Here is an 11252-nt window from a genome sequence, read left to right as displayed (position 1 = left end):
AAAGGCTTGGCAGTACATGCCGGAAGGCCCACTAAGAGAACATTACAATAGTCCAGCCTGGAGAGAACAAGAGCTTGGACAAGGAGTTGGGTGGCCTGCTCTGATATAAAGGGTCTAATCTTCCTAATGTTGTATCTGCAGTACAGGGCCATTGTAATATGGTCTGTGAAGCTTAACTGTTCATCAATCACAACTCCAAGATTCCTGGCTGTCCTGGAAGGAGTTATGGTTGATGAACCTAACTGTATAGAGAAGTTGTGATGGAGTGTTGGGTTGGCTGAGACCACAAGCAGTTCTGTCTTAGCAAGATTGAGTTGAAGGTGATGGTCCTTCATCCAAGAAGAAATGTCTGTCAGACAGGTTGCAATGGGAACAATACTGTTGGACCATCTGGTTGGAATGAGAAGTTGAGTTGAGTGTCATCAGCATAGCAGTGATAGGAAAAGACTGAATGACATGACAGATCCTAGTGATAAACTTGCCTTAGAAAATAAACATTACTGATGTGCATCTTGAGACAAAACAATGGCACTGACTATTTGAAGATATGACAGTGCAAGTTCCTTTCAGTTCAAATAGTTCAATAATAAATTTAAATTAAAATTTTTAAAATTTAAAAATTAAATACAGCGCAAAGTGTTTCAAATTTATAATATTGTTTTACTCTCTCACAATAACAGGAAAAAAAACCTTCAAAGTAATTTATTGGAAATCATCCATTAGACTTGACCTAATATTTCTTAAAGTAAAATAAAAAAGACTATAGCAATTTATTTTGTCCCAAGAACCTTAAGCAATGAATGCTATACTGTGTTTGCTGGGATGTTCCCTGGTTTGTGTTTTTTCCATTAAAGCAAAATTTTAATAATTACAAATTTTTATTTTACATAGACATTTTTAAGACACTACAGATTTAATAACAAAAGGATAATTTATTTTACAACATGCAATTTTCACAGCTGCATTACATTACAAAAAAAAGGTGTCCATATTGTCCATTTCCCAGTGTCCTTTGATCAATAGTCACACAAATCTGTCTAATACTTTCTGCAGCATGCAGTGCATTAAAGTACAGAGGCTTAAAATAAGACATGCCCTGTTTTGCAAACTCTGGTATAAATGTCTGATTAAAGTAAAGCTCTACAGACACTAATATTTAGTTTTTATCATACATCCTGATGTTTAAGTTCTTCTCAATCCAGTGGTGATCCGTACACTTCAACCTCACACAGTGTAAGATATTCTCTCCGTCCTGGAATAACAACATTAATGTAACGTCCTTCCATCCCATCACAGTCAAAAGAGGAGGAAAACCCAGGAGGAATGGAAGAGATCGTAGCACACCTGAAGAAAGAGTGAGTTAAGCATCTTGAGAAACTCTGAACCACCGTCCATATTCAAAGCAAAACACATTTATGCTTCAAGTCAAACCAGTTCAATACAAGTTGTCACATTGCAGACTGCTGAGAATTTCTCTAAAAATCCAAGATGAATTCATTTACCTGGGATTATCATTGCCATTGTTGTTCCCAATTCTGATTTCTGCCCCATTTAGTCTTGTAGGAACACTGTCTAATGTGTTTGCAATTACCACTGAAAACACTTTGTGTCTTTTTTTTCAGTAAATGAAAGCTTTAGCATAAAGTTCTGCCGGGAAGACTTAATTGTTACGTCACTTTACCTTTCATCTATCCAATCACATATAACATTCATGGTATAAAAGATCGGTACTTACTCATGTTGGAGTTCGCAGATGCTGACGCTCCAATGGATAACTGTCATAGTATTTATTCTCCCGAGTCTTTCTGGTAGAAGTTCAGTCTCCACCAGGGATTGAGCTCTGCTGAAGTGCAGGAACAGATCCACGACCGAAAACACCATCTCTGTTCCCATCAATGGCATTGGATGCAAAGTTATTTGCGTTGAGGGAACTCTGTGTAGCTACTCCTCCTAAAGCCACATTTTCACCTACAACAACAGATGGGTTTCACATGAATTCATGGTTTTGCGTAAATTACACTCGTAAGGTGATGATACACAGGGCAATTCTTCGAGCAATGTCGTTGTCAACGGTCAACCAGTTGAGACACAGGGCCCACGACCGATCTAAATTATCCAGATAGAAAGTTATTTCCCATTTTCAATGGGAAAGTGATCAATTCTATGAAAGTGATCAATTCTATGAAATTAGAAAGTGTATATCTAACATTTAAAATTACAATTAATTTAGATTCATTTGACACTATTTACCCCTTTTTGATAATTTTTTTTTATGTACAATAAAACTAAAAGCTGAAGATTTTTTGTGGAGTATCATTCATCAGTGCTTCTTTTTCCACTCCAACATTCCAATAATTCCTGCCCACTAAAAGCTGCACGGATATTTGCTTACCCCAACAAATAGGCCCATCTATGTAAACGATTTAGAAAAAGTTCCATCAATTCAAACTTTATATCATCGCTATGATATGTAGTGTCATATCACCCAGCCCTAACATGCAGTAATGCTTTAAACACATTTGACAAGCTAGTTGATAAAAATCAACTATTCTTTATTTTATTCTTTCATGTTAACTGAAGTGAATAATGCACTATTTTAGCTTTAATCAACAAGTAGAATTGATGATGACATTTATGTTAATCTGATTTTATAATACATTTTCTCTGAGAGTTTGTTTTGATATTTAACAAAATGTAATTGGACTTATCCTATGATTGAATTTGATAGACAATTACTGTAAGTAAATTCAAGTTCAAGTTTATTGTCAATTCTACTATATGTACAGGACATACAGAGAATTGAAATACTGTTTCCCTCAGACCCATGGTGTAAAACCCCAACATAACACAGACAAGTATTACAAATATATATAAATCACAATACAAACATTTCAAAAAAACATCAGGCACATGAGAATTTAAATATGTCTACATTAAAGTGCAAACAGTATGCAAAAAGAGAGAGCAGCAATTGTAAAAGTGTCTGGTGCACTGTGTGTGTGTGTGTTTGTGTGTGCGCGTGTGTGTGTGTGTGTGTGCGTGTCCATTTGCTATGGGGGCAAAGAGACACAGTTCAGTGCATCCGAGGGAAGGGCTACGAGCTAAAAGGGAAGAGAGTTCAACTTCCTGACAGTCTGGTGAATAAAGCTGTTCTTCAGTCTGGTAGTTCAGGCCTGCAGGCTCCGAATCCTCCTCCCAGATGGCAGAAGACTAAAGAAGTTGTGTGAGGGGTGGGTGGGATCTCCCACTATGCTGAGTGCTTTTCGGGTTAATCGGGTATTGTAAATGTCATTGAGGGAAGGTAGTGTGGCACCGACGATCTTTCCTGCTGCGTTCATTATGTGCTGCAGCCTGCAGCACTTTCTGGTTGTGAGTGGTGCATTTAAATGTATTCATATTATGTAATTCAAATGCATGCACATGAAAACATAATCTGACATTAATTTTGATTCATTTAAATAAACAAGTCACTCACCTGTATTTTATGATGTACAAAAAAAAAGGTTTTCAAATAGACAAGATGAAGTTTACTCTATGGCAAAAAAGGGTTCATCACCAAAACAATTCATAACAAAACCATCAACGGACCAGCTATAAATACAAGACAACTTTTAAAGGCCTTGGTGTTTTATCTAAACAGGTCATCTGAGGTAAAAGTGCTTTACCAGAATTGTGATAAAATATTTATGGTTTGTTTGTTGAGCTTGCAGTAACTTAACGGAAGCAGATTATGTTATTCAACTCTTTTTTGGTCTTTTCCGCTAATTTAAGTTACAAAGGTGATGTGCATTTTATAGCAGTGCATAAATCCACCTTTCCCTTCCATACAGTATATGCATGTACAGAACTTCTGGCTCTGTATGTGCACTCTGAATCTAGATTTGACCAATTTATTACATGTGAACTTTAAGCAATCTGCAAAACAGAGCAAACAAATAGATTGGCACAGCCTGTCAAAATGCCAAATTACAAACAATGTTGAAACCATAAAGTCTACTTTAATGTGACCCAGTTTATATGCACTTATGATTGTGTTTACAGTCCTGCACTGTTATCTGTTCTAGTTTGTGCTCAATGATAGTGTTTTCGTTTTATTCAAAGTCATCATGAAGAAAAGTGTCTTCTGCTCAATAGCAGGTCTTACTTTTGCCTCAAGACTCCTTGGTTCTGTACACTTTTATATTTCTCCTGCAAAGGGAAATTAATTATTTTTGGGAGGTTTTAAATGCCATATTTGTATACTTAAAATGTTTGTTTAATATAGAGCAAAACACAGTGGGCGCAAAGTGTTTCAAATTTATAATATTGTTTTACTCTCCCACATTAGGCTAGAACAGGAAAAAAACCCTTCAAAGTAATTTATTGGAAATCATCCATTAGATTTGACCTAATATTTCTTAAAGCAAAATAAAAAAGACTATAACAATTTATTTTGTCCCAAGAACCTTAAGCAATGAATGCTATACTGTTTTTGCTGGGATGTTCCCTGGTTTGTGTTTTTTCCATTAAAGCAAAATTTTAATAATTACATTTTTTTATTTTACATAGACATTTTTAAGACACTACAGATTGAATAACAAAAGGATCATTTATTTTACAACATGCAATTTTCACAGCTGCATTACATTACAAAAAAAAGGTGTCCATATTTTCCATTTCCCAGTGTCCTTTGATCAATAGTCACACAAATCTGTCTAATATTTTCTGCAGCATGCAGTGCATTAAAGTACAGAGGCTTAAAATAAGACATGCCCTGTTTTGCAAACTCTGGTATAAATGTCTGATTAAAGTAAAGCTCTACAGACACTAATATTTAGTTTTTATCTACATCCTGATGTTTAAGTTCTTCTCAATCCAGTGGTGATCCATACACTTCAACCTCACACAGTGTAAGATATTCGCTCCGTCCTGGAATAACAACATTAATGTAACGTCCTTCCATCCCATCACAGTCAAAAGAGGTGGAAAACCCAGGAGGAATGGAAGAGATCGTAGCACACCTGAAGAAAGAGTGAGTTAAGCATCTTGAGAAACTCTGAACCACCGTCCATATTCAAAGCAAAACACATTTATGCATCAAGTCAAACCAGTTAAATGCAAATTAACAAAATAAACAAAAATGCACTAAACCCAAATCACATTTTACCAAATTGTAGCCAAGATTTATGTCACATTGCAGACTGCAGTAAATCTGAGAACTTCTCTAAACTCTCCACAAAAAAAAAGCCTTAAAATGAATTAATTTACCTGGGATTATTATTGCCATTGTTGTCCAGACTGTTTCCAATTTTTATTTCTGCCCCATTTAGTCTTGTAGGAGCAGAGTCTAATCTATTTGTAATTACTACTGAAAACACTTTGTGTCTTTTCAGTAAGTTCAGTCTCCACCAGGGATTGAGCTCTGCTGAAGTGAGGGTACAAGATCCACGACTTAAAACACCATCTCTGTTCCCATCAATGGCATTGGATGCAATGTAATTTGCGTTGAGGGAACTCTGTGTAGCTACTCCTCCTAAAGCCACATTTTCACCTACAACAACAGATGAGTTTCACATGAATTCATAGTTTTGCGTAAATTACACTCGTAAGGTGATGATACACAGGGCAATTTTTCTAGCAATGTTGCTGTCAACGGACAACCAGTTGAGACACAGGGCCCACGACCGATCTAAATTATCCAGATAGAAAGTTTTTGCCCATTTTCAATGGGAAAGTGCCCAAGCAACAATCACTCGGCAAGATTGCCCAACAACATTGCTCAAAATGTTGCCCTGTCATCACCTTTACAGTCTAGAAATGGAATGTTTACAACATTGCTAAATCTAAAATATCTGCTTATTTTTATTAGTGCCAAACTGATCAAATCCTGATCATAAATGTTCTCACCATCAGGAGCTGGATAACCGTAAACCTCAACCTCACAGAGAGTAAGAACCCGATTACGACCAGGTATGTCCACATTGATGAAACGGCCTGGAATGCCTTTTTCCCATTTGAAAGTGAGGGATCTCCCACCTGGAATGGATGAAATCTTTCCAGCCCTGTATAAAAATGACAGCATATGGATAATATTTGATTTCATGTACAGTATGTAACCTCATCACATTGTTCTTTAAGAGAATCTTCTCTTGAAATCTTTCTTACAATGGATTGCTGTTGCCGTTGTTCAGCAGAGAGTTTCCGATTCGTATATCGGCTCCATCAAGCCTTTCAGGACAGCAGTCTTTTCTGTTCGTGATAGTTATGGAGGTCACTACATACTCGTCTAGTAAATCTAACCTCCACCATGGGTCATCTTGTATAGAAGTAGAAGTACAGGATCCATGTTCATAATGTGAGTCACGATTTCCATCAATAGCATTACTGGCATGGCCAAATGCTGCCCCAGGATTCGCAACCAGGTCCGACTGTGTGGCCTTGCCATATAAAGCGAGATTTTTAGCTGAAATTGATAAAGCACTAATCAGAAAGAAAGCTTTATGTACATGTATTATTTATAGACACAAAAGTGTATAGCTAATGAAAGCTTGAACATTTCCATCATTATTGCCAGGGAGAAAACAAAGTCCTTTTGGGATAATACACCCTTATAGCGAGGCATGGTATCAAACTTTATTTATAATAAAATTATAAAAAAAACAAAATGTATGCAAGACAAAGCAAATAACCAAATAGTTTGAAGGCAACATAAAACATATGAAAGTGTCTACAGTATTGTGAGGCATGTCTACATTATTGAAACAGTAAATGTTTCAACTGTACCTTTAGCTGTCATCGTGTCTGCAAAATAAGGCATGGCAAAAATACAAAGCAGGAAAAACACATGCATTCCCATTGTTCTGCAAGTGAGAAGTAAATAAGTTCAGAAAAATAAGCTTCTAAAAAAAGTTAAGCTTTTATAATCATTTATAATCCAATTTGTTTAGTTTGTTTTAAGATTTAACAGAATGTCATTAGATTCATTGACTTAATGTAATTTAATTTAATTTAATTAAGTAAAAATGTCATGCAATAATGACATGCATGTGTATTTTGATAAGTATAAAATTATCAAAGAAATTCTTTTCTGACATTGATTTTGATTTTGATGTTGTTTTTTTTAAATCACGTTGAACTGACTCACTTTTATTTTAAAAGCTACAGGTTCTCCCAAAGACACGGTAAATGAACAAACAGTGCTCATCACCCTTTATATAACCAAAAACCCCAGCTAAAAATTAAAAACAATATTTCAAAGGTGTTGGTGCTTTATGTAAATCATCTCATAAATGTGCTTTTTACAACTGTGATAAATTTTATGAGAAATGTCCAACAATGTAAATGAGTTTGCAGAAATGCTAAGGAACAGATCACGTGTTTTCTGGCCTCTTATGTGTTTCTTTGTCAGTTAAGATCTATAATTTAAGTTAAGAACAGTTCATTGAGGACAATTAACAGGATTATTTAAAAGTTTTAAATGGACATATCATAACTTACATGAGACAAACACAATCATAACAATTAAATCAGTTGCTATATCTTAAGAAATATTGTGAAAAAGGAATTGATGAAACTGGAACTTGCAGAGATAGCAATTGAATAATGGTAATGAGTTGCTGTTGTTGTTTTTAATTGTAGAACTTTTTATTTTATGCAAATCACTAGCCCTTTTGTAGGGTTTAGAAATTAAATCATGAAGAACTATTTCACAACAACCAGTTTTACAGGCCTTATCTGGAACTGAACCTTCAAACTTTTCTGTCTCCATCCCCATATCTTTATTTCTAAAGAAGTATTATAAAAAACATGGCCTCAATAGCTTCTCAAATTGCCCTTTGGCAGTTATATTGCCCATTACCCATATGAGTTTATGTGCACTGAAATCAAATTTGACCTAATTTTAGCAATAGAAGTGTTATGTGTATTACTGCTCAGAGACGTGACTGAGATCCAAACACAAGCTTTATTGAGTGTAATCCATAAAAAAGGAATAAGGTCTAAACCACAGAGCAAACTATCCAGATAATGACAGAAGTCCAAGGCTCGGCACAGGCAAACAGGGAAATCCAGGGACAGGGATCCAGGCAGAAGATCAAGAGCATGACACAGAAACCAGAAGTAGCACTCAGAAATGCAGTAACACAGGCACGACTTCACAACAAGTGAATGAACCCACAGGGTTTAAATAGGCAAACATAAATGAGTTAATGACAAACAGTTGGCAGTAACCAGAACATGATGAGTCCAGGCAATGGTTTATGGGAAACGTAGTTCATGAAGCAGTAAAGGAGACGGACGGAGTGCCCTCTGGTGGTTATCATGGGCACTCCGGCTGGCCGGTGCAACGAGCAGATTTTGCTCTTCTTATTTCATTTTGCTAAATGATATTAAATAGTTTGGCATTCTCCGTTTTGAACAAACGCGTAAATCAGGAAAATGTAAGGTTCTGTGAGTCCATCTGTACATTGTGTTTGAAAATAAACATTAAATAGAATGAACATATTAGATTATGTACATTCCACTTTGTATTAAAGTATTATTTTATTTTGAATCAATTTAAAATGTTTGATAACTCATTTTGATTACAAAATTCTACTAAAACATCTAAAAAAAAAAAAATCTATCAATCAATCAATCAATTTGTCAATCAATCAGTCAATCAATCATCTTTTACTCCAGGGGTGGGGAACGTTGATCCTGGAGGGCCATTGCCCTGCAGAGTTTAGCTCCAACCCTAATCAAACACACCTGAAGCTAATCAATGTCTTCAGGATTACTGAAGTTGCAGGCAGCCGAATGTTTTTTTCAGGGTTGGAGGTAAACTCTGCAGGGGCCTGTTTCAGAAAGGAGGTTAAGTGAAAACTCTGAGTATGTTAACCCTGAAATGAGGGAAACTCTGAGTTTTCTGTTTCAGAATGGGAGGTATGTTAAACCTGAGAAAGCAGAGTAAGTCAAGCCTGTTTCAGAAAGAGAGGTAACTTATACTTATCAGTTACCATGGTAACTTACTCTGTGAACCTAACCTGGTCGGGAGCAGGTTTTCTTCGGTAAACCCAGAGTTTCTTTCGGTCTCCTCCCCTTTTTTAAAGAGGAAGTAGTGTTTAAACACCTCATTCATTCTTTCAGTACATTTTTATTAATAAAATTAATCTTTTATTAATAAATAAAATATTGCTTTTTTTTTTAAATAAGATGAAGTCTATATAACTCCTTAACTGGCAACTGAAAACACAGATTAGAGTTACATAATGTAGTTCTAAACAAATTCTACAGAGTTAAACTGTGGCATTTACTAAAAATCACTGAACTGTGTTCATCTGTGCACCAGAAGTTGATGGACCCTCCTCCAGCTGTTCTTCCACACTCTGGGGGCGAGGGGATAGATAAGAATACCCATTTATACTTAGATTTAAACTTAGGTTCTATAGGCTACTCCACATAAAAATGTGAAAAAATGTGAATGTGTAGATTGTTTGATGTGTAGACACATAATATTAACATTAGGCCTCTCTGTGGCAGCAGAAACTCTTTATCCCCATGTGATGAGCATTTGGTTGACTACACTGTATAACACTATTTGTCATAATTTCTGGTGTATTGAGTAGGCGACTTACAACTGCCTGGGGTTCTGTTGGGACAGGAGGCTCCAAAAGACAGATATTACCATCAGAATCTATTGGGACCAACAAAAATCCTAACCCAAAGTAAAATAAATGGAAATATCAAAAATAGCCTATATAAAAAATAACACATATGTAAACCTCTGACATTTTATGAAGGCCCTTGGATCTTTGGGACTGGCTCTGAAGTCCCTCCAGGAATTCCCTCAGCCCAAAATTCTGCTGCACTGCTAGACACTGGATGCTTTAGTTATTTAATATGTCACATGTTTGTAAAGTCAGGTAGCCTACACCCATACTATGCTCAAGCCTTACTTGACTGAACTTATTTTTATATTTAAATTTCAGCTGCTGCCATGTTCTTCTAATACCTGCAGGATTGCACCTACATGAAAATTAAAATTAGGCTGAATAACACACTGTTCTTCCAGTTTCACCTCTGATATTATAACAGTTGGGTAAGTTACTTGTATTACTAACTACAAATGACATCTTCAACAGTGTAATTAGATTAATGTAATAATGACTATCTTTAGAAGTTATTGGTCTGCTTATTACTAATTACTAAATCCCATATCAACCTCAACCACTTGAACAATACAGGAGAGACAAGAAACAGCACTTTTAATGCTTTCAAATAAACAATATACAATTGCATGAATTATTCTTGAATTGACCAAAGTGTGTATAGGGAGAAGGTTACTTTAAAAATACAACTTTTAAAAATGTATGTTAAATAGCCTATACAGAATTGTTAGTCTAATACAATTACATCAGATTTAACTTTAAATTACAGAAGAATTAAGAGTAATCCAGTATTTAGATTACTTGGTAATTAATTACACCCATCACTGTATAACAGTAATTAAAATGTGAAGAAATATGCAGACCTCTTGTTGTCTGGTGCTGTTGCCATGGTGACTCATAATATCTGTGCTCCATTGATAATGGCTTTTTATAGTTGTGGTGCACGCGCTTAACTCAGAGTAGGTCAACTCAGAGTTGATTTAACTAACTAATTTCAGCTGTTCTGAAACCAAAAACTCAGAGTTTCCCATCTCAGGGTAAGTCAACTCAGAGTTCAAGTTTTAACTCAGAGTTGGTTGAACCTCCTTATTGAAACAGGCCCCAGGACAATGGCCCTCCAGGATCAATGTTCCCCACCCCTGTTTTACTCAGGTATAACCTCAAATCAAGATAAGTTGGGACATTTTGTAAAATGCAATAAAATAAAAAAGAATCTGTGATTTGTTCATTCTATTTCAACTTTATTTAACTGACAAGAAAAGAAGATGTTTTCGAATTGAGGTTGCAGTTTTGCAAGTGTCTGTCGTTGTTGAGTGCAAGTTTTAAATGTCTCTGGACAATCCCATATACTTTCACATGTGCAACCTCAATTCACCCGCTAATTGTAGACTTTTTTTTTTTTTTTCAAACGAGGATATTCTATAAGCTTATCACTTTTATTTTGTCTCAGTCCCAACTTTTTTTGTAGTGTATTGCAGCAAAATCAAAATGTGTCCAGTGAAAACATTGGAAATCTTTTCCTTTTGTCAGTAAAATAAAGTTGAAAGAGAAGTAACAATTCACAGATTCTTGATTTTATGGCATTTTACAAAATGTCCCAATTTTTCTTGATTTGGGGTAGTATAA

The 11252-nt window shown here is 35.5% G+C and overlaps 1 protein-coding gene across 1 annotated transcript; it reads right to left on the bottom strand.

Moving 5' to 3' along the window:
* Positions 1-4582: 4582 nt before the first annotated feature.
* LOC311276170 (uncharacterized protein) lies at positions 4583-6842 on the bottom strand. Its single transcript, XM_084385710.1, has 5 exons — positions 6763-6842; positions 6145-6442; positions 5887-6041; positions 5248-5530; positions 4583-5000 (listed from the first exon to the last, which is right to left on the bottom strand). Exons 1-5 carry the CDS (start codon positions 6833-6835, stop codon positions 4850-4852), a joined length of 960 nt encoding a protein of 319 aa, XP_084241836.1. The 5' UTR covers positions 6836-6842; the 3' UTR covers positions 4583-4849.
* Positions 6843-11252: the final 4410 nt, after the last annotated feature.

The sequence above is a fragment of the Rutilus rutilus genome (assembly GCF_951802725.1).
Source record: "Rutilus rutilus genome assembly, chromosome: 17".
In the NCBI taxonomy this organism is placed as follows: Eukaryota; Metazoa; Chordata; class Actinopteri; order Cypriniformes; family Leuciscidae; genus Rutilus; species Rutilus rutilus.
This window is presented reverse-complemented; position numbering and strand designations above follow the sequence as displayed.